We start from the raw sequence: 24,111 nt of genomic DNA, 5'->3' as shown, positions 1-24,111 counted from the left end.
TGTGAGGGCGATTTAGCTTTAGCGCCATCTCTCTCTCACACCCATTCAGCACACCGCAGCCGGTGACCGAGATTCCCTCTGCTTTTTGTTTCAGAAAGCTGCCAACACGTCTTACGCAATGAGGTAAAGACTGCCATTTGTATGTTTTTGTGATATTTGTACAATTTAAATTTTTAAAGTAAACGCAGCGCTTCATTGAAGTGTCCGGGAGTTGTTCACGGCGCATAGCCGTTTGCCTTCGCTGAGAAGGCCTGCTGATTCTGAGGGCATCTCAAATGGCTCCGTGTTCTCCGTGTTGGGCACTACATAGGTCGCTAAATGACGCCTGCTGCATCCAAAAATGCATCAAATGCCACATGGAACGACATTTATACACACTCATATCCTGTCTAACTCGCCTGTTCATCGTTAATTGCGTTTTCGTTTAGAGAAGCGTCGTTTTCAGTCCCTATATAACGTTAGTGCACTATGTAGGGAGTACCGAGTCGTTTGAGACTTAGCCTTTGCTAAATTTAATATTTGGTGCACAATCACCACTCACAATTATTAAATGATAGATGAGCAATAAAATGTTCTGACCTTATTTTTTATTATGGTTTTACATGCCGTTGCCAAAAATTAATTCCGTATTAACCCTTAATGTGATGTCGTTGTGAACGAACGAATGAATGAACCAATGAAACATTTTTAGCCATAGGCTTTGCGAAGTAGCCAACCGGCGATAGCAGCTATCCAGTGTGTTATGATTTACAGTAGATTAGCCGATATACAGCAGAAAATCATCACTGTGTTCGGAGGTAGTTTCCCGATACACGATAGCGATACCCTGTTTATAAATTAAACAGCTACTTCGGTTATCGATTAAGGGTAAACCTTAATAACACCATCTCTGCTCATTATAATGATATATTTCGAGGTTATTCCTAGGACAAAAAATAAAATATAAATAATAATAAAAATCCTGTTTTATAAATGGATTGGATGTAAATGAACATCTTTGACATTCTTCATTTCTTCATGCAGGGAAATATGAATATGCAATTTGTTTGATGTCTCCTAAATGTTTGTCTAAAGGCCTGGCAGGAAAGTTGATGGGGTCGGTTACTTAAATTTGTGACATAAGAAGTTGGATGCCTGAATATGCCCACATTACGAACCAGTTTGAAATTGGAAATGCTTAGCAATGGTGTTGACGGAGCTTATTTTGCTCATGAAATGGCTAGTATTTAAAACAGTCCAATTATCCCCAGTAACACCAACTGATTATGCTGTCATTTTTTTATTGAGTCTTGCATTTGGTCATTATTCAAACTCTGACAATATTTGTTATGGCCAGAAAAGCATATAGCTGTGTAATTAATTATAATAAACTATAAAATATGGTTATATTGCCCATCTCTATTCTTAATGCTTTGGTTCCTTGTTTTATTTTTTTGTTTTATTTTTTATTTTATTTTTTTCTTTTGCTTCTGACTAAAATATCATCAGCAGATTTTTTGAAGCATTATTTGTCTTTAGGTAGTCATAGATAAAGCCATGATTCCAAAAATGATGTCACCAGCTGTGGATTTGCAGTGCTGGACTAACCCAGTTTTCTTTCTCCCCCTCTATTAGAGGAGATCGGGGAAGGGGCCGTGGTGGCCGATTCGGCTCTCGTGGTGGTTTAGTGCAAGGGTAAGCTGTTCAATTTCTGCTCATTGGACTCGGCAGTCTGAAATAAACAATTTTATATGTAATTAAATAACTAACAATATCTGCAATTTTTTTCCCCTTTTCTAACCGCCCTTAATTTTATTTTTCATTTTCAGATATCGGCCGTTTGTTCCCCACATACCATTTGACTTTTATGTCGTAAGTATTTTTGTTATTTGTGTTTATTTAATTTTATTTAACACCCTGTGTGTGTTATTGACGTGTAAACTGTTTTTGTTCTCTTTTTTGCTCCTGCGCTGTGGTGTTTGAGAGTACCTTTTTGTCATTCAACCTGCTGTGTTTGTTTACACTGGTGTGTGTGTGTGTACTGAGCCTCTCCAATATTTTAAATTAGTTTTCACCTTTAAACCTGACAATTACATGGTAATTTGTCATAGCGACTGAGAAATTTAATCCCAGAGACTGTTCTCTGCAGACTGTGAAACTGTGAAAATGTCCACCTGGCAGACATTTGTGTATTTACAGGCGTCAGTGCATATGCTTTTTGGGGAGCAGAACAGTAGTGAAGTTTTGACCAAGCCATTTCCATGTCGTAAACCCCTCAGAAACAAAATTGCTTTGGACTTGAGCCCACAGATCAATCACAACAGCTTGAGAGACATAAATGTCCCACATTCTGATCCGGCTTTTTAGAGTCGCATTGCCACAGATTGGATATGCATCAAATTTCAATATGGCATATAAAATGATATTTTAAAAAAAGTCAGATTTAATGATATTTTTGCTGTTTACACAAAAAGTGTAACAGATTGTATTGGGGCCACTTTTACCTGCTGAGAATGTAGCCTATGTAACAGTTAAAGATGTACAGACTATTTCTCTGGTTCTAGTGTGAGATGGCCTTTCCACGGGTGAAGCCAGCACCTGATGAGACTTCATTTAGTGAGGCTTTGCTGAAGCGTAACCAAGACCTTAGTCCTACACCAGCTGAGCAGGTAACTTTAACTTTACCTATGCTTAACTATTGTAAATGTGTAATGTTCTGAATGACTTTCAAGCCGACAGACTAGACTTATACTGCTGTTCATTGGATTATTTTTTTTTTTATTATTTTTTGTCATGTAGTATTTTTATTACAGATCTTGTACATGCATTGGAGCAGGTCTTTGCACATGAGCTAGATCTGTGGTGGCTGTGAAAATCCAGTGCCCTAAAAATGAAAACAAGTTCCATCAAAAATCACAAAACCGTTCCATCAAAAAAAAGAGCATATATGCTTCATTTAAATAATGTAATGCAAGTTCAGAAAACAACTGCAGCTTCTGAAATGCACCTCGGGCACTGGGTAAACAAAGTAGTGTTACTGTAGTCTTTAGTGTCACTTCTAAAGATTATACTGCTACCGGTTGAATGCTGACCTAGACTGATATTATTATTATTTTTTTTTCCTTTAGTCTTCCATTTTGTCCTTGGTGACAAAAATCAACAATGTCATTGACAATTTGATTGTGGCTCCTGGAAACTTTGAAGTGGTAAGAGGTGGATATTGTTCAGACTAGAAATTTTACTTAAATTGTAATTTTACGATTGTTAGCTGATGTTGTTATGCTTCCACAATCCTAAATATAGCAAATTGAGGAGGTGCGGCAAGTGGGCTCATACAAAAAGGGTACAATGACAACCGGACACAATGTAGCTGATCTTGTGGTTATTTTGAAAATTCTACCTACTTGTAAGTATTGTTTACAAGATTTATTTATACATAATAGAAAATTCTGATTTGATTTAGACATTAAGCTTAAAAATAAAAAACGCCTTTTTTAATGCAGTGGAGGCAGTGGCGGCACTAGGAAACAAAGTGGTAGAGACACTCCGCACCCAAGATCCAGCTGAGGGTGAGTATATAATTGAGTCAGAAAACCCTCAAGCAATTAATTGTAATTATTGTAAAAGGAATGTGCTTTTTGTTTCCTCAAGGTGACTGTATTTAAATGTATTTTGGTTTCAGTGCTGTCTATGCTGACAAATGAGACTGGCTTTGAGATAAGCTCTGCTGATGCTACAGTGAAGATCCTCATTACCACTGTCCCTCCAAATCTTCGCAAGCTTGACCCGGAGCTCCATCGTAGGCCCTTAATTTGTTCAGCTCTTACAGTTTCAGACTAGTTATTGTTTAAGTATTTGACCTGACAAATTCTTTTTTCTCACCATTATGAAGTTGACATCAAGGTTTTGCAAAGTGCTTTGGCTGCCATTCGACATGCTCGCTGGTTTGAAGAGAATGCTTCCCAATCAACGTATGAACACTTATCCCATTAACTTACTTGCTTCCCAAAAAACTGAACTGTTCAATATCACTGGTGCTTTTTGTGACTTTGTTGCTACGTTCATTTCTTTATTTTCTTCTAGTTACTAATTTAGAAATGTTGACGTTAATTAATCTTTGATCCTATCTTTCTGGCTCTCACTTGCTTTGGTGTTTCATTTGGAAATGTCCTCAGTATTTCTGTAAATCAAAGTGTATTTTGTGTTCAGGGTGAAGGTTCTGATCCGCTTGCTTAAAGACCTACGGGTGCGTTTTCCTGGCTTTGAGCCTCTAACACCCTGGATTTTGGATCTCCTGGTGAGTCATGGCACTAAAAACAACAGGCAGTCAAATTTCTTTAAGTCCAAACAGAAGAGAACACTATAAATTAAGATTGATTATGGGCTGATTTTAATAACATTGAACACTGTGTCTGTATTCCAGACAGGAAATCTGTTTAGAAATATACGGCCTGTTCTCTGAATGTTGTTTAGCCTGTCCCTGACTTTGTGATATATTATACTATATAATATTTTTGTTTCCCTCCTCCTTCAGGGGCACTCGGCTGTCATGAATAATCCCTCCCGGCAGCCCCTTTCACTCAATGTTGCCTACAGGTCAGCCTGCGTGTGCGTGTGTGTGTGTGTGCGTGTGTGTGTGTGTGTACTGAGCAAGTAAACAAGTAATTTGTCTAGTAATTAATGTCTCCTTTGTGTTATTTATTTATATTTTTTGCATGTAATGTAGGCGCTGCCTGCAGATGTTGGCAGCTGGGCTTTTCCTCCCAGGGTCTGTAGGAATCACTGACCCATGTGAAAGTGGAAACTTCCGTGTGCACACTGTAATGACTTTAGAACAACAGGTAATATCCCAGGATTTACAGTCTTAGGAAAAATGTGCCTGCTGCATTATGTGAAAATACTTGGAATTAAGGTGGAAACAAATATTCAGTGATATTTCATAAATGTATATGGCAATTAATTCAAATAACAATGCATAGATTTATTCAAATACTTCACATTATTATTATTATTATTATTATTTTGGTTCTACAAAAGTTTAAAGTCTTTTTTTGCAATGCACAATTGTATTAACTTCTAAAGTTCTCCTGCTCTTTTTGTCATTTTATTTAGAAAAATAATATTAATACAGCAACGTTAACTTTGTCAAGCTTATCCACAAAGGGCACACCAGTATCTCATGTCATAGCATGAACCTCAAGTGTATTATTGCAATTATATCGCAGTCCATTGTTGCCATTTATCATTATGTTTAAAGATAAAAGGACAGAGGAAAAAATGTTTATCATCTTTCTGCGAGGTAACATTGTTCCATTAGGTCAAATTCCTTTTTTCCCTTTTCAACAAACTCTGGATCTTGAAATGGTTCTGTTCAGGATTTTTGAACTTTGGTTCTTTCCACTGAGCCCAGTCAGCCTTTACGGAGAAAAAAGTCACCTCGACTCAAGTTGAACGCAGTCACAGAAACCACACAGACATGGTGTGTTTATTTCCTTGAGATTGTCTTTAGTTTACAAATCAGAAAGTGGGTCTACTGCACCACAGTTCTTTACTCAGTGCACCTTAATATGAACAAACGGAAACTGGACATATTCCCCGTTGTCTGAAAAGGTCCAGGCACCCCACGGCTGTCTTGTAAGCATTTGTGTCTTTGCTAGTTTACATGTATTTTGGGGAGTGATACCAGAAGAGCTTTGGTCAGAGTGCCATTGTGCAATATAGGAACTCCTGGAATGGTGATTTCAGACTGAAACTAATAAAAGGTTATGTATGTAATTTTTATATGTATGTGTATGATCTTGTCTGTGCTTGTAGGATATGGTGTGCTTTACAGCCCAGACACTGGTACGGGTCCTTTCCCATGGTGGCTACAGGAAAATCTTGGGACTTGAGGGAGACGCTAGCTGTGAGTTTTCTGTTAATATACAAAATCATTTTGAGTCTCCTGTTCTTTCCTGATTGCTGACAAATTTAATCATATGGGCGTTGTTGTGTTTGTGCACAGATCTGGCATCTGAGATGTCCACTTGGGATGGAGTGATAGTCACTCCATCTGAGAAAGCCTACGAAAAGCCCCCAGAACGCAAGGAAGAGGAGGATGAAGCATTGGAGGAGGGAGGAGAAGGAGAAGATGAGAGCATGGAGACACAAGATTAAAATAAGTGAGACTTCTACCAGGTATGGCTTGTACAGTTTTAATGGGTCTAAAGGGGTTTCTTTTAGTAAATATAAATGTAGTGTCCTGGTTGCATTCCTCATTTTTGTTTTTGTTTTTTTTCTCCCTTTTCTTCACTTTTGTCTTGGCATCGTCCGCTCTAGCCTAATGTCCCCAAGACGTCCTCTCCTCTTCTGTGAATGTAGCCTTGGGCAGCAAACAGTATATGGACCAAAAGACACCAGCTGCATGAACCATCATTCTACCATTTCATCTCAACCAGTGGCTTCTGTTTAAACAGAGGAGGGGAGTGAATTCTCCTGTCGGTTTGAAATGTTTTTGTTTTTTTTTATTTTACTTTGTAACAGGTAAATTAAAGTTTTTATTTCCTTTTGAGTACAAGCCAGAGTCCTTTCATCAGTTCTTTTTAAAATATATATTCTTTTTTTTTTTAAATCATGTGTTCCAGCAATTGACTCACATCAATGGCAGCTATTTGTAATTGTGAAGTAATAAACAGACACACAAAACCAACCGGACAATAGTGATTTAACTCGCTAAAATAGCTTTATAATAACTTTTAAAAAATGTTTACAACCATCGACAGTGTTACATTCTGTGTTAGATTTACCACATCACAGTGTGCCTTCTCTCTTGATTTAGAGCTAGCAGACATTTAGCTGTACACGTCTATGGCAAGAGAACAATGACTAACTGAAACGAAAATACATGACCCATGTACTCGAGCTGTCACATCATCAACTGCAACTCTTCCTTGTAACAAACTTGAGTGGGTTTTTCATAATCAAAATGCTGAAGTAAGAAGCTATTGCTCTTTGATCTGGCCAGTAAAAAGAGGCGTGAAGTAAAAAGTACAAAATGAAAATGACAATTTAAATATTGGCACTGTATTACACTTACAATAATAATAAAAAATAAACAGTAACGTATTTAATTTGAGCAAGATCATGAAATACAGTGCTATGTTGTTTAGAAGAATTAATTTCTAAATAAACTTGTCAGTGATGGAGAAGGAACAAAAATGTTGCTACATTACAGAATGCCCACATTTTCCTTTAGAGAGGAAAAGAGACCAAAAAAATAAAAGTAAATAATCTTCTTCATCACATCTTTGTATTTTTTTTATGCATACAAAGGATTATCCAAGATCTATCAACAAACTCCATGTACGATCTCATCCGTAATCTCGCATGCAGCAACCACAGGAGCAGCCCTGGGCCAGCATTTACTAAAATGTTCAATGTTATTTCCCCCAGTTCACCTACTTTAGCAGCAATAAAAAAATCTAAATAGGGTACTTCTCTATACATTATAAACACACCTTTTAAGAATACAGAGTAGATTTTCCATAGTCAGAATCTTTTAAAGAACAATTTCTCAGTATAATGTGATAATAGTAGTAATAATAGTCATGATAACAATCCATATAGTATTAGTAACAATAACTTCCATGGCAACAGATATATTTACATCATAAAACAGAGATTGAGAAGGTATATTAATTACACAGTAATTGCTCAGAAGTCTATGACCCATGTTAATTTTAGTACTGCAATGATTAATTATGGAGTGGATAAAGACAACGTCACAGTGCCTTGAACACACGCTGCTACACAAGATCCTCTGTGCTACCAGGACAGAAGTATCACCCACACAAGCTAATTCTGCTTTTGTTATTTGAATATGGCAATAACACCAGCTACATCCTGTTTTTTTTTCTTTTTTTACACTACAAACTCAATTTATTCAGCAAAGGCTAATAGAATAACAATAACAAAGATGTGAGAGTTTACGCTGTCTGGGTTTCATTGACTCAAGGCATGTTGCACAGTGGAAAAAAATATATAGTGCCTATATATTCAACTTATTGGCCCAGGTACTCTGCCAGTAAATGACAAAGTGCCTGGGTCATGTTTCAGAGAGAGAGAGAGAGAGAGAGGCAAAGAGGTACAGACTATAGCAGAGAGCATGTTTTTGCATGAAGAGAAGATCCATTAGTCCATCTGATTATTCTAGGGTATGACTTTAGTGAGCGATTTTAAAAGTCCACTCCGTTCAGTGTGGGGCTGATTCCTTTGTCATCAGTACAGTTTGTCCATCTGAAAACACAAGATTCCCTTTAAAAACCCAGGCTCTGGTCAGAATGTGGACAAATATCAACACTCATCCTTTGAAATCTGAGAAAACAAGGAAATGGCCACAAAGTTCATTTGGTAAACATTTAAATCATTGAGTATTTTTTTTACCCTTTTACTTCTTTATTTATTTATTTATTTTCTTAAGAATCCAGTGTGTCCTTCACAGTGGAAAAGGGAATAGTCAGTTGTGCTTTTCATTCCTCTGACATATCGTGCCAGATGTATTTCTGAGTTACTTATGTATGCAAAATAGATGCGAAGTGGTTAAGAGACAGTATATGAAGGTGATGGAATAGGCCTTAATCTTATAGTGGAGGTGGTGTTGCTTAAAAATCTTGTGTTTTGTTTTAGTCCCAGTGTGGGTTGAAAAGAAAAATGCTTATCAATTTACCAGTGTAAAAGAATACAAAAATGAACATATTGCACAGAAACTTGCCCCCCACCAAGCTGATGTGATTTGCAGATTGCAAGGGTGTGTGTGTGTGTGATGGTGGTGGTGGGGGGTGGGGGACAGAATAGATAAAGGTTAGGCATGCATTTACGTAGAAACAGTTTAGTGTGGTTATCTGCTCATGAACAAACCTGATGAAGTGTAACAGATTATCAGGATTAGCAGAGTAATACTCCTTGTACATAACATATTTTATATTGAATACATTGTGGTAGTCAGTTTAGAAAGCCACGCATAGTGCTGGTTAGGCACATTTCGTCGATACAAGAGGAAAAGGACTACAAGTGGCTATTGTCTTTCATTAAAACTTTACACTGTAAGCTCGTCCTGTCAGGACTGCGATTTTGTGTGAGCCTAAAAGGCTCCAGAGATTGATTTCCAAACTAAACGAAATGTAGGCTACATAAAGAATTCAGATATGCAAGAAGCCAGAGCTAGCCCCATTTCTCCTCTTATATTCACCCTTTTAAAACTATTAATAACACACTTTTTGATAAGCAAGTCTCAGGGATTTTTATATTCGAATCTAAAAACGTCATTTAGAAAATATACATCTTCCTATAAAATACTTTTCATATCCTTTTAAAGAAACGATAGATAGCGCTTGTTTTAAAACACAAATAGGAACAGTAGGGTTACAAGCAAATGTTATGGCACCAGTGTTACAAAAGGCAAGCCATTACCTTGCATTATTAATCAATTCAAAACATTTGAATACATACAAACCCAGGCCCCTGTTAATGTACCATATTCACACACACACACACACACACACACACACACACAGAAAATCAAAACCCAGCCAGGTCAAAGGTCGAGGATGTAGGCGTTGTAACCATTGCTTTTGGGGTAAAAGGGACATGGCATATATTCAAGGGATATAAATAAATCGGAAATGAACCTACCCCGTAAATACTGAGAAACTACTGAAGGAAAACAGTAATTCAAAAGCACAACCCTTGTTGATTCTTTTACACTCACAAGTTAAAGTCCTCTTACAAGTTTATATCCTCACTCCTGTCCCATTGACGAAATTTTTGGCTGTGGGCTGTCCTGATTTTGCTTGAGTGAATTGCACACTTTTCTGCCTCAACCAGATGCTTGTGGTGACTCACTGGACAGAGCGCTTTTTGTTACTAAGCAGGATGGACATCTGGGGATTGTCTCCTGTGCCCTTGTGTGCCTCTGTCCTCTGTCTAAACCTCGGGATACGTTCTTCCTGAAAAGCTTTAGGAACTCAATAAGACTTGGATCACATTTACTAGGAAAGGCCAAAAACAAAAGCAAAGAAGAAATACACTTCAGAAGAAACACTTCACTTGAAAGCACATCCCTGCTGGGTACTGAGTATTAACCAGAACAATGAATTATGCTGCTTTTGTTGTTAGAGTTCAAATTCGTTTCGTTTTGGCCTGAGTTTTAGGGGTGCACTATCCTGTCCTGGCCACTAGAGTGTGCTGCTGCTTCACAGTGAGAGGAACTACTATCACAACACTAGGAAAAAATAATCTAGATGCACAGTTTAGATATCAAGACTATATCAAAAGAGTGTCAGCTATTTGTAACTAAAATCTAAGCTCCTCTCACCAAGTCGATTTTGCACCCGTATTTGAGCAGGCAATTTATTGAAAGAGTCCTAAGGTTTTGGGATTTTACACAGGCCTTTTTTTGAAAAACACACCCCTCAATCTCATACCACTTGGTTGTGCTGGTGGGAGCCCTTTTTAAGGTGAGAATGAACACTAGTTCAACACAAACAAGTGAGTGAGCTCACATCCAGAAAGTGCCCATCGTATTCCTTTGATCTCAGGCAGTGATTTACACTGCCGTTAATCCGTTTCCCAGGCCACTTGTGAGTGCAGAGTGTGAGTGTGTTTGTGTGTGTGCAGGTGGCCAGCGGGGTCTTGCTATGATTATTTGATGGACAGAAGTGACCGGGCTCCTGCTCACAGTCTGGTCTGAGCCTCTGGAATGTAGATTTCGATGCTATCTGCACTCTCTGTGGCTGAGTTTTGCCGGAAAGACGCAGCCCTCTTGGGCCCTGCCTGAAGGAGCCTCCTCCTGGCCTCCTGCCTCTGACGTTCGCCCAGGTCCAGGGATTTGTCCCGAATGGGTACGCCACGCCCATGGGAAACCACCAGCATGCCACTGCTGCCCCCTGACTCAGCCAAGCTGTCTGCTCGCAGGCTCCCACTCACACCACCCGCTGGCTTCTTTGGTAACGGAGGAGGAAGCTTCTTCTCCTCCTGAGACGGGTGTGAGGGGTTGGGGTGATTTGGGGCAGTGATGGATTTAGAGATTTAGACATGCAAGTAAGGGAAACGCATGAAAGTGTACGCATGGGAAGAGAAGATGGATAGTGTTGTTTTGATGGAAGTGGATTAGAATATTTAGGATGGGTCGTAAAAAAATGATCAAATGAAAAAAGAGAGAGAACACAAATTAGTTATTTTTTCACAGGTTAGATCAGGGGTACTCAACTCTGGTCTTAGAGGGTCGCAGTTTAAAACAGTTTAGTGATTTCCTGGCTATTCAAGCCCTACTTGAGCTGGATTAGTTTTAGCTGTTGAGGTATTATAGTTAAGTATGTGTCCAGTAAAGCCCCTTTCACACATGAACTCTGGGGAAACTCTAGAGAAACTCTGGATTGTCAGGTCAGTAGATGTCCTGGAGTGGTCCTTTCACACATGCAGGTTTCTGTATCTGACGTGTTCTCATAGCTCGAAATATGCTGTATCCTTTAGGCTCGAGGTGAAACCTGTGCAGCCCATGCAGGAAATATTCCGGAACATTAGCGGCTCTGTTCACACATGCACTGACTCTGACTTTACCCAGGGTCTTTACTAGGGGGCAAGTGGGATAAAGTCTGTGTAATGTCTGGAACAAATGTTTCAGGTGTTAGTGTTCACACACACAGCTCCTCTGGATACATTTCGGAAAATTTCTGGGTTAAGGTGCATGTGTGAAAGGGGCTTAAGTGATGCCAAATGGTGTTGGAATCATAACGGGATTAGCAGGGTTTTTTGCTTAAAATGAATTTGGATTGGACAAAAGTTTTTGAGCATTTATGAAACCTATATTTGTTGATGCAGAATATGTAGGTAATATTGGATTAGTATCTTAAAATGTTGCTCATTATTGTTAGAACACATTTTACAGTCCTATAAAAATGAAGGTTATATTCCTCTGTAGTTCTTCCTGTTTTAAATGTCTTTGTATCTGCATCCACATATATGTACATGGAAGCTACTGGATATTTTCAGGCCGTTCCCATTTTGTTGCATCTACGTGATGATAATTCCAGAGTGAATGACCTGTAATAAGCTAAACCTCTAGCACCTTCTGCATTTGTTCTGTTCAAACTGACCATGTTAATGTAACAGTAATCAAATATCTTCACTCAGGTACACTTACTGGCCCTGTGCTTCCAAAACTGGAGCTCTGTAACCCTGTATTAGACAGTAGTAGTAGTGATAGTAGTAGTAGTAGTGATAGTAGTAGTAGTAGTAGTAGTAGTAGTAGTAGCATGGTACGTATTTCGGAATATATGCTAAATTATTAGACAGTGTCCCAGTATTTGCCCATTACAGCACTGTTTCTATAGTCCAGTCCCCACTGCTCCTCTGCTTTGAGTTATTGTGTCCATTATCCATGTTAGCAATTCCTCTGTATGCTGGTGGTCAACCGGTGTGGTTGTCCTGGACACACAAGGGCTCTGACAAGGCTTCCCTTCTCACCTTCTTCTCTGACGGCAGCCTCCAGCCCGAGTCCTTTATCCGCTGCAGGTCTTGGAACTTCACCCGCACGTCCTCAATGGCCAGCTGCAGCAGCTCCCAGAAGCTGGCCAGGTCCTGAGTAGTGGGCTGCGGGTACGCTGAGGGGTCCTGTGGGTCAGAATGAGGTAATAATAATAATAATAATAATAATAATAAAAGAAGAATCTGAGTGCCCCAGATTCTTAGCTGCTTACATGTTGCAACCAAATTATAATGAAATTGTAATGAAATTCAACAGCGACTCCCTGGTGAGAGGAGCAGGGCCCGTGTGAGAGAGGAAAGGCCTGCTGCTTACCACACTCTGCTGGCACATGCGGAAGAACTGCTGCACCTTCTGGGACATGAGCATCTGTGCACTCCCCACCGCTGCTCTGATCAGCTCCAGAACTGTAGAGTAGAAAAGTAAAAACTCACAATATGACCCTCAATGACACAACCGGGAAGTACTTCAGATAAAAGTTACAAAGTAAGGCTACTTTCACATCACAGTGTTAACGGGAACAAATCTGCTCTGTCCTTTGTTGTCTGAATTTGATCTATTGATTTTGAAAGATGTGAGCTGTCCTAGATCCTTTCATCTTCATAATGTAGTAATGTGACCATAATAAAGGTCATTACATATGCTTCATTACATATGCACATATCATCACATGAGCAAAAGTTTGTTGACACCTGCTAATCCAATGTCTGTTTTGAGAAGGGTTTGGCTGCAGACATGCACACTCTGCCTTACTTGCACCGCCTGCCTATTCATGTCACTGCACACTCTGCCACGGAAATTATGTTGTGTCTGTTGAGGAATACATTGGTGCTTTTACGCCACACAGCAGTGTATCGTCTGGTGTGAAATTAGCTTAGATATGTGACAGGTTTGTAAGGTTTTGGTTTTGGCACAAGAATTGAAACTTAAGTTAGTTTAAGTTCAGTTTTAGCTGCATTTATTATATATATATATATATATATATATATATATATATATATATATATATATATATATATATATATATATATATATATATATATACCAGGAATCATTGGGCGCAAGGCAGGAACACACCCTGGAGGGGGTACCAGTCCTTCACAGGGCATCGCACCACACACACACACATTTAAGTAGCCAATCAACCTGCCAATGAGTGTTTTTGGACTGTGGGAGGAAAGCCACGCAGACACAGGGAGAACACACTACACTCCTCACAGACAGTCACCCGGAGCGGGACTCGAACCCACAACCTCCAGATCCCTGGAGCTGTGTGACTGCGACACCTTCCTGCTGCACCACCGTGCCACTAATTAAATAAATCTCAAGTAACCACGATTTGATACAAGGATATGAAAAATACACAGAATAAAAGCTTTGTCCCCATGACATTCAGCAATGATACAGGGATTTGCAAATTACAACTACCATGAGTATATCCTGTCACTCTAATGAGCAAAGATAAACCATGTATTATTAGGCTATAAGACTGAGCTTTGTCATACTGAATGTTAAGTGTATGAGCTCAAGAAAAGACTCAAGTTTAACAAAACAACAAGTGCTTTATTTATAAGAGCTACAAAGAACACACACGTTAACTGGGCACATACTGTATATAGCACCAGAACTCTCACTATAAATCTCACTATAAATATGACACAGTTTAAAGATCTCTATCGACTCATTAAGCAGAAACAGCCAAACAGAACCGTTCCGCTGTGCCGCTTCTGTCACTGAGGCAGAGAGTGCATCTGGCAGGGAGTGCATGTCCGCAGCCAGACTCAGTTGGAGATTTTAAAATCAAGAATATCAGTATAGAATTTCTCTTGTGTCGCTGCTGTAACAGCTTCTGCTCTTCTGGGAAGGTTGTAGACTAGAGGTTGTAACATGTCTGTGAGGATCTAATTGCATTTAGACTTTAATGAGGCCAGGTACAAATGCTGGATGATTAGTTCTGAATCACAAATGCCACTCCATGAATGCAGTGGCATGCAGATTATAAAAGCTGCACCTGCATAACTAGGGTGACCAGACGTCCTCTTTTACCCGGACATGTCCTCTTTTTTAGACTTAAAAAAAATGTCCGGGCGGAATTTCACAAACGTCCGGGATTTTGTTTTTCTAGAGCTTACATAGAACTTTGAGAAGCATTTCATTCCCAAACTAGTCCCGCCCTCCCCTACTCCGCTTGAGTGAGAAGGGGGCGTGGTCAAGTAGCCTAAAATCTTCTGATTGGACGGTCTGACTGTAGAGCTACCGTTATTGGTCGGTAACCTTCTCTGTAAACATTTAATTGGTCAGTCTGCACGTCAGTAGTCGTCCACCCCCCGGAGACGTGTCCTCTTTTTCACCATCTCAGATCTGGTCACCCTATGCATAACTGAATGGGTACCAATGTTTAGATTTAGTGTACAATGTGCATAAACCTGTCAACAATGGCTAATATTCAAATATATAAATACTTTAGTGTGCAGATGTACTTCCAGAAATGACAATATAAATATGAATCATTTATTCGAACATAAATGGCAGAGAAAAAAAAAAAACAATTAGAGCAGGAAGTCTAAACGTGTGAAGAGAGCCTTAATGTCCCTGTGCCTCTAACAGCAAGGCCTTTTTACAGCAACATGCTGAGAACATGAAAAGTCAATGAGAAACAGTGACAGTATGACAGCACAGTAGCATCAACATCTTCACTGCCTGTTAACACCCCCACTGCCCCTCCCACTCCCGTATAAAGGCTTCTGCATGCTAAACAGGATACAGAATGATTTAACAGACGAACCAAATAACATGAACGATTTAATACACAAATATAACAAAACACCATCACTTTTCAATGGGATAAAAAACACTCAATTTAGGTCCTGAAATCTAGAACAGAGAGAATGATAGAAATTGCCTTCACTTTGCAAAGGCAGGGGACGAAGAAAGCATCATAATTGGACCGGCAAGATTTAGAAAAATACAGATGCACTGTCTATGCCAGATATGATTTAAGGCCCCTTTTTGGTTTACGCCAAAATATTCAGTGCTTCACTGCAGTTTTTTTTTCTTCAGTTTTTTTCTTAAGTCTTGTTTTTTTACATGTTCAGAGACAAAACCTAAGAATCTGTCAACAACTATTTTTATTGTGTATGAGAGTTTATATTTGTGAGTTTTCTGACATTTGAAAAACACATTTGGCATTGGAGACATTTGAAGAAAAAACTGTCAGTGAACTTGATTTGAACTTTGCAGTTGTATATAAATGTGTTCATTTGTAAATTCAAAGTATGACTGAAAGATAACACAGATTTTCTTTTCAGTGTGATCCTAAGAAATACCAAGGCTAGTTTCCTCATTCCAACACAGGCTCTGAAACTTTTACTAGGAATGAAATTAATTGCCAAAGATCAGACAATTTAATGGAGTTAGACAACTCCAAAGGATCTTCAGCTGCAGTGAAGAGCATTCATTGCAGCTTCTTTGAGTGACTGTGTGTGTATTGTATGTGCATGATGAAAGGGAGATGGTGGAAAGTGAAATGTTCACGTTTTTTCCACTATTTTCACTACTCTGTTCACCACTAACTACCCAAAATCCAAAAGATTCTGCAATTACAGTTAAAGAAACACCTGGCACACTGACAAAAGGGATGCAATGATTTTACTGGGTTCGAATTAGAGCATCTGTTCCACATGAATAAAATATTACATCAAAACACTTTGGTCTTTCAGTCTACTTATTTTTGGTATTGGGTTAATGGGCTGTATTTTATTCATGTGGAAATGATGTACATGTAAATCAAGTAAATTCAGTTTATCACACTTCTTTTCAGTGTATTGATTTTTTATCAAAAAGGGTGGGGAATGTGTAAAAGACTGCAACTCACCCTCGTCTGGTAGCTCGTTTTCTTCCGCCTCTCTCTCCATGTTCTGGCACCAGCCCTCCATCCTCTCCACCTCTGTCTGCAACAGTCTGAGGAAAAACTCTCCATCTCTGAGGCAGGGTGAGGCACGGCCAGAGTCAGGTAGACTGCGTGGACCCTCGTGCCAGCCCGAGACCCCTCTCTCAGAGGCCAGAGGCAGTGGTATGGGTGAGTGGGAGTGGGGGAGGGCTCTGAGCTCCAATGGGCAGGGCTCGTTGGAGTAGCCGCTGTGGTAGTCCTCTCGGTAAGCCCACTGGCCCTGTGTGTGGACAGTGCGGTACTCCACCAGCTGACCAGCAGACTCAGGCTCTGAGGAGTGACGCTGGAATGAGCAGCCAAACTGTAAACCCTTGTCCTGTGTGGGAACATTTAGAGCCCCGAAACCCTCCGTCTCCAGATCTGCCTGGACACTTGCTGTCACACTGTTGGAGCGCTTGAAGCGAGCTCGTCTGGACACACACATTAACACACCAAATTTAAAACAACTTTAAAGACACCTTTGATAAACTTTGTGTTGATGTTATTTTGTTGACGATATAAAAGTTGGTGACTTTTTTCCCCCTTTCTTATCTTTTTATTCCCTATAACTGTTTTATCTTGTTCAGGCTTGTGGTATATCCAGAACCTACCTGGAATCACTGTAGGAACACACACTGAACCGGGCCCTTGTCAATCATAGGGCACCTCAGACTCACCCAGTTACTGACACCTTTAGACCTTTTGCACAACCAATCATGGAAATGGTAGCACCTTTAGAAAACCCATGCAGCTACAGGGAGAACACACTGCTCCTCAAAGACCTGTGGCTGGGATTGAACCCACAACCCCTGAACCCTGGAGCTGTGGGTCAGCAACATTACCTGTCGCACCACTGTGCCACCCCATGATAAAAACTGACAGTTACAATAAGGGATGATATATATGCATTGACTAAAATGATACTGTATTGATTCTGGCCAAGATTTTACTTCCATAACTTCCATAACTTAAAACCCCACTCATATCATAACATTTTCATAGGGGATTAAATATGACTCTTTTTTATCTCCTTCTGTTTCTGTTTTTAAAGAGTTGTGACAGGTCTAGTTAGAAAAACTGAGCACCTGTGACAAGCAGTGACCTGATATTCATGAGGCTGATGAGGCTAATGATCCTGTCACATGATGCACATGCTAATGAACTCATGAGCCCTGGTTGGATGACTCTGACATCTTTTCACACTTTCTGCATTTTCTGCGTAAGCCCTGATCATATCCTCTCAGCACACCACATGCACCTAACACATACACCCTCTCTGAGCGAATGTGTTTGTGTGAAAGTGTGTGTGTGTGTGTGTGTTTTTCCTCTGCACCTACAGCTCAGCTCACAACATGATTCACACCCCACCCAGCCCCATAAACTGTCGATCCAATCCCCTCTGATTACACTGTTGCTGGAGAGGTTACACTGGAAGAAGAAAAAAAAATCCAAGACCAAAGAACGCAAAACAAGAACATGTACCTCTTGTCATCCTCCACTTGGACTCCGATAGAATGCACCTCTCTCAGTGCCTTTCCCTCTGTGTCTGAGTCTGACAAAGTCTCAGAGCTGTCCACCTACACACAAACATGTATGGTCACTTCAGACCAACAAGGAACTGAATAAATACAGCACCAGTCAAATGTATAAACACAAGCGTGTATTGTCATTACTGTCTATATCTCAATATAACAGTATAAAATGGTTCCCTCCACTTACAGTGGTGTAATTAGTTATTATTCTAAATAACGAATTATATAATAAAATAATGTTAAAAATAAAAATTGTGCCCACTTACTACAATGTAAACATTTCAAGGGGTTCCAAGTTTCACTTCCCTGCTTTGGCAGTCACAGTGCTCTACAGTAATGGTGCTTTTCCACCGCATGGGTCTGGCTCTACACGACTCAACTCGATTCAGCACAGCTCTGCTTGACGTTTTTCCACTTGCACAGCTCCCATGCGAAATGGAGCTGGCCACGTCATAAAACCCTGTCTTTAATGGGAATCACAGGCTTTGAAAACCACAACAATGACAGCGGTTATTTTAGGTGATGTTTACTCATCATGTTTTCGTGTGTTGTTTTTTGGACTGAACATGGCTTTGCTCCCAGTTCTCCCAGATCAGTTTTCCTTGTTTCACATTCGGCCACAAATTTGTCTGCCATTGGCCAAAGGAGAATTTAAACCTTTTCAAAACCCCTTGACGTAAAGTTACGAGCTGCCATTGTGATTCCGATAAAAAGAAATGTGAACGATGCTGTAACTTAGATTTTGCAAGTGGCAGTTTGTGCTAGATTCAAAACAATTTAGAACCTACTCGACATGGTACGTATTATATAATTAGTCAGTATGTGGGAACTTGGTGTGAGCAATGACTGAAAAAGAACCTGGTTCCAGGGACCAGGTAACAAATTTGGCCAGTGGAAAAGCAAAAGAGCAGAGCTGCGTCAAGTAGAGTCATGTAGGACCCATGCAGTGGAAAAGTGCCATAAAAAGGCTTGCGACACTACATTGACTATTAAATGATAAACACTGTATGTCACTCCAGATAACAGCATCTGACAAATTTCATATATGTAAATGCAAACCGCGACACAAATGCCTTACAAGAACCTCTTCACAATACATCTCATTGTGTCCTCACCTGCACTGCTATGGATGGTCTCCACTTGCGCCCTTTGCCATCCTGCCGGTGCTCCTCTGAGCTCTGTCCAGCTTTGCTGAGGGTCATGCTGTTCTGAGGCAATGAAGCAGATTTGCCCAGGCTTCCTCCAGCACGCTCTCTTGGCCCACGGGGTCCCTCCAGCAGGCTATCAGCAGATGTACTGTGCTTGGGCCTCATGGGGGCGGACCCTGGGGTGTAGGTGGTGTCCCTTAGCATCCGGCCATCCATGCTCTCTGCAGAGTTGCTGTTCTGCCTGAGCCGTGCTGAGCCACCAGATGGATAGTAGCCTCCTCTGGATGTGCGTCCACTGTTCTCAGTAAGATCCACAGAGTTGCTGTGCTGCTTGGCCCTCCCCAGTGCTGGCTGACCCGTGCTCTGGAAGTAAGCATCCTGAGTGGACTCAGTACTGCTCTGAGCTGTCACGGAGATCATTGGCTTGGACATGCGTGGCGGAAGGGGAGGTGGACCTTTCCTATAAGGAAAGACTGGAAAAATAGCAGATGCATGTTACATTATCATGGATTTCTTATCATAAAGCAATACTAATTTAAGACCACATGTTTAGAATAAATGATTTTAGCTATTTACAGCCTCCAGCATAGAATGTGTTAAGTGAAACACCTTCGGAGTGAACTGTGGTGGCTTACACGGTGGATCCAAAACTCATCATCCTAAATTTTCTTGTTGGTGAATCCAGGCAGCACTTATTAATAATTAAATAACACTATTAACCCATGCAAATAATTAAATAAATAAATAAAAAAACTTCCCAGACAAGCTACCTATTTCAGAATAGCTATTGGATGAGCATGTGCCCACAAATCTTTGGCCACATTTAGATGGTGAGGACATTCCTACCTGTGGCTATTAAGCTCTATAATGAGTCACCAAGGGAAGTCAGAGACAAATCTGCAATTATCTCCATATTTCACCAGTTAAACACAGTGCTCATTATTGCATATGGAACAGCATAAACAAGCACATAAATGCAGTACATTTGTAAAAAAAATATCTAATTAAAAGAAAATACTGGCATTTTCCAACCAAACCTCCATCTGCCACAATGTGAACCATGTGTACTGTGCTACACAAAGTCAGTAAATGTGGCTGTAAATTCCCCTGCCATTAGAAACAGAAACATTAGAACAGACATCCCACAGCCTTCATTGATTATTATATCATATATATATATATATATATATATATATATATATATATATATATGTATATTATGTATGTTATATATATATATATATATATATATATATATATATATATATATAACATACATAATATACAAACACACACAGCTAGCAAATATTCTGCTAAAGATTTAAATCATGTGGAAAAAAAAGTGGAACGTGGAAAAGGAGGAAGTTAACTGCACTCTATCTTTTAAGTAATAAATTATTTGTTCCTGCGAGGCCAACTGCAATTAAAAAGAACACTGTAATCCCCCAGCCTTCTGGAAGAGTAGAACTGCCTTTCTCCAATATTATTTAGATATCTAGACTGAGAAATACACCACCTGCCAGAGCACTCAGCCATGAGAGATTTACCCATGAACCAGGCACGTATACACACACACAAACACACACTCACGCACACACACACACACACACACACTCTTTTATACATTACAGGAAAACCAATAGAAAACATACTTTAAACAGAACTACCATTCAAGTGAACTGTGAAAAAAACCTGGTGTGTGTTTTCCATCAACTTTTTAATCCTATTATCAGACAGCAGTATTATACACATCTTCCGGTGTGTGTGCGCATGTGTGCGGCTGTGGGAGTGAAGATGGATGCATTTGACACTTCACATGGGGCTTTAATAAATCTTCAGTGAGATTTCTGCTTTAAGCCAGAGTAGGAGAGCACACAAGGTCATCCACACAGACACAGAGAGTGAGAGAGAGAGAGAGAGAGAGAGAGAGAGAGAGGGGGGGGTGGTGGGGGTGACAGAGTGAAAAAAAAATTAGAGAATTTATTTTTGATATCGAATTTCTTCAGCTGAGACGTGTTTCTTGCCAGTGTATGGGTGACAGATCCAGAAACTTATTAAGATACTCAAGTAATCCCTGTTAGTGCAGAGATACTGTAGGCTGGAGGAAGAAAGTGGAGAGAAGAGATAGCATTACACATACACACGTGCACACACACCACCACCATGAAAAACACCTCACCTGCTCCTCCCTTCACGCTGCCCTGGGGGCCCGACATGGAGAAGACAGACAAGCAGTCATCATCCTGGGAGCAGCCGGCTTGAATGGCTCGGACGTAGCTGTGACTACGTGTGCGGAAACATCCCGGCAAATCCAGAGCCTCCACGGCCTGAGACTCCATCTCCCCAAACATACTCTCACACACCGACTCAAACTGGCGATTCAGTGTGTCCCCCAGCTGATAACACACGCAAACACAGAGAGAGAGCGTGTTAGAGGTCATTCCAGGACAAGTACCAGTCTAAAGAGAAGGCATATAGATACTCTGTGCCAAATGTGCTGAAGGCCTTGATTTTTTATTGGGACTTCGCCCAGCTCATCAGGCTTTTTAAATTAAATTTTTTTCATCTCCAGTTTTTATTGAATTTTCTCCTCAATTATTAGCTATCTCCAATTCTTCCCTTTCAGTTGCTTCACTGTCGGTTTTCCAAGCTGCATGAGAACCACAAGGGGCCCATATATTTAAAATGATCAATTAGCCCACACATTACAAAAGAGATCTGGTCACGTTTGGTAACATATGATTGTGCTGGCTGTGGCAAATCAGATGCATGGCTTCAAAAGTGAGATCTGGCGACATGGGGCTCAAATTTTGTGTCACTCATGTGGACAGCAGGTGTGGCTAGGGTTGCAAAGGGGTGGAAAATATCTGATAAATTTCCAGTAAATTACAGGTAAGTTTCTATGGGATCTTTAGCTCGGGAACTTTGGAAATATTCCAAAATGTAAACTTTCCATGGAAATTTTGGGAAATTTGGAAATTAGTTGGAATTTATTGGAATTAATAGGAAATACTGGATAATTTAAAGGAACTATATCAAACACTATCATCAATGTACCATTTTTTTGTCAACAGCAGGCATGAAGGCATAACAATACAAATAATACTTAGTTGCAAGCAGAATTTTATAAATGCTTAATTCTTTCATTGAACAACCAAAAGTTCAATCAAAACACAACCAAAAGAAGGCAACCCTCCTACCTCCACCCCCTCAAAAAAGTGCCATTCAAAATGTAAAACAAAGCAGCCTTCCTTCGTCTTATGTTCTGCGTTCTTGCTTTAATAGTTTCAGGCTTCTTCCTGAACCTCGGTACCTTCCATGTTCAAATAAATAATTAATAAGTTTTAATCCTTGGGTACAGAAACCCGTGGAGGCAAAAAATATAGGTAGCTAGCCTATGATAGCTTTGGTAAGCTAACCTCTTGTTAGATAGCAAGCAACTGTGTGATTTAATAGTTGCTTAAAGGTTTCAGTGCTATTACTGTCAATAAAAATATGAACCTCAATGCGTGCTCAATGTGGTCAGTGTCATGTTTCTAGGAATCTGTATATATGCTGTACATGTGATGGAAATTATATATATATATATATATATAAGATATCCAGCTTTTATGTATTACTGTCCAGCATTTCTTTTAATTATTCATTATTGTGTGCATAAGTCACAGACTTCACTTCTATATTGCTTTTAATCATCTTGGCTTTAACTCAGCACTGTTTCATAAAGCATTAATAACATACCCACCACATCATATTTGTAGACGTGTAGTGTGACTAAAGATGTGAGAGCAGCTGTACTGGTTTTCTGTGATCTTTATTTCACACATTTCAAAAAGCCCTCACATTGCCCTCAGACTCAAGCTGAAAAACACACCTGATTCAGCTGAGAAACAGCAGACTGCAAATTCCTTGTTCTAAGCTAACAATCATACTGCTGTTTATCACCTTGTGATAAGTTTATTTTTTAGGCTGCATCCAAACACCGTGAGCTGGGTGTCACTGACTTGGCTGATGATTAAACATAGAATATGACAGAAAATGACTTTTCATGTTAAAGCAGAAAACAAAGGCACACTCTACTGGCTTTGATCAGCTGGCCAGAGGACTGAATACAGTGGAAGCAGAGATCATTTGTCATGCTTTTCACGAATAATAAATGACCATGAAGTTATACCATGGAAGAAGAAGAGAAATGACATCAGAGAATCAGAGCTTGTCCTTTGTATTAGTGAAACTCTTCTGGTGGCACATTATGTTAAGCTCCAGCAGACAAGGATAATGAAAGTGCAGTAATGAGACTTGTATTGTTCTTGGGATGAGGTGGAACAAGACTGAGTAGAAGAGAGAATGAAAGAGAAAGTGAGACAAAGAGAGCGAGAGAGAGAGAGATACCTGTGAGCTGGTCAGTGAGCGAGTATAGCTGCGAGAGCGAGTGTGTCCTTTCTGTGTGGTACGGCTATTTGTGTAGGTGTCTGTACACTGTTTACAGGAATATCTGAAAAGGGAGTAGAGATAAACAAGAAAATAAATGTTACGTGCACAAACCGTAACACTGTCACACCAGTGAAATGGAAGACTGCACAGTGATTAATAAACAGTAATTTTTCTATAACTTTCTAAAACAGTTTTACAGTACGACTGGAACACTGTAGGGTAGTTTTCCAGACAGGGATCAAGTCTAGTCTTGGACTACACAGTGCTTTGGATTGGGATTTCCACTTCCAGGACTAAGATTAATCCCTGTCTGGAAAACCTATGACATTTTTAACCAAAATAAATGAACAAATGTTTGTTCAAGAGAACTATGTACATTGATCAGCCATAAAACTAAAGCCCCCTGCTAATTTCTACATCCATTTTCAATTTTATCACTCAGCTTAGCTTTTGTATTTATTGTATAAGATACCTTTTGTATTCTAAGAATTACAGGCTGCAGTCTGCCTGTCACTCTGCATACTTGGTCTCCTTCCACCCTGCTCTTCAAAGGTCAGAAATCCCAAAAGG

The 24,111-nt window shown here is 39.8% G+C and overlaps 2 protein-coding genes across 2 annotated transcripts in view; one reads left to right on the top strand and one right to left on the bottom strand.

Annotated features, from left to right (window-relative positions):
* ilf2 (interleukin enhancer binding factor 2) lies at positions 1-6,524 on the top strand. Its single transcript, XM_066674223.1, has 15 exons — positions 1-123; positions 1,615-1,674; positions 1,809-1,851; positions 2,544-2,648; positions 3,108-3,185; positions 3,283-3,385; positions 3,483-3,548; positions 3,662-3,778; positions 3,872-3,950; positions 4,189-4,276; positions 4,514-4,575; positions 4,706-4,820; positions 5,794-5,884; positions 5,984-6,156; positions 6,298-6,524. Exons 1-14 carry the CDS (start codon positions 119-121, stop codon positions 6,133-6,135), a joined length of 1,164 nt encoding a protein of 387 aa, XP_066530320.1. The 5' UTR covers positions 1-118; the 3' UTR covers positions 6,136-6,156; positions 6,298-6,524.
* Positions 6,525-6,781: 257 nt separating this feature from the next.
* Positions 6,782-24,111, bottom strand: part of dlgap3 (discs, large (Drosophila) homolog-associated protein 3) — a 30,668-nt gene continuing 13,338 nt past the window's right edge. Inside the window, exons 3-10 of the mRNA XM_066674224.1 lie at positions 23,500-23,602; positions 21,287-21,503; positions 19,075-19,580; positions 17,910-18,004; positions 16,374-16,858; positions 12,815-12,906; positions 12,481-12,627; positions 6,782-10,989 (exon numbers count right to left, since the gene is read on the bottom strand). Coding sequence (XP_066530321.1) covers positions 10,690-10,989; positions 12,481-12,627; positions 12,815-12,906; positions 16,374-16,858; positions 17,910-18,004; positions 19,075-19,580; positions 21,287-21,503; positions 23,500-23,602 — 1,945 coding nt within the window. The 3' untranslated portion in view covers positions 6,782-10,689. The remainder of the gene's footprint in view (positions 10,990-12,480; positions 12,628-12,814; positions 12,907-16,373; positions 16,859-17,909; positions 18,005-19,074; positions 19,581-21,286; positions 21,504-23,499; positions 23,603-24,111) is intronic.

The sequence above is a fragment of the Hoplias malabaricus genome, chromosome 6 (assembly GCF_029633855.1).
Source record: "Hoplias malabaricus isolate fHopMal1 chromosome 6, fHopMal1.hap1, whole genome shotgun sequence".
Classification (NCBI taxonomy): domain Eukaryota; kingdom Metazoa; phylum Chordata; class Actinopteri; order Characiformes; family Erythrinidae; genus Hoplias; species Hoplias malabaricus.
The sequence above is the reverse complement of the archived record's forward strand: the minus strand, read 5'-3'. Positions and strand labels throughout refer to the sequence as shown.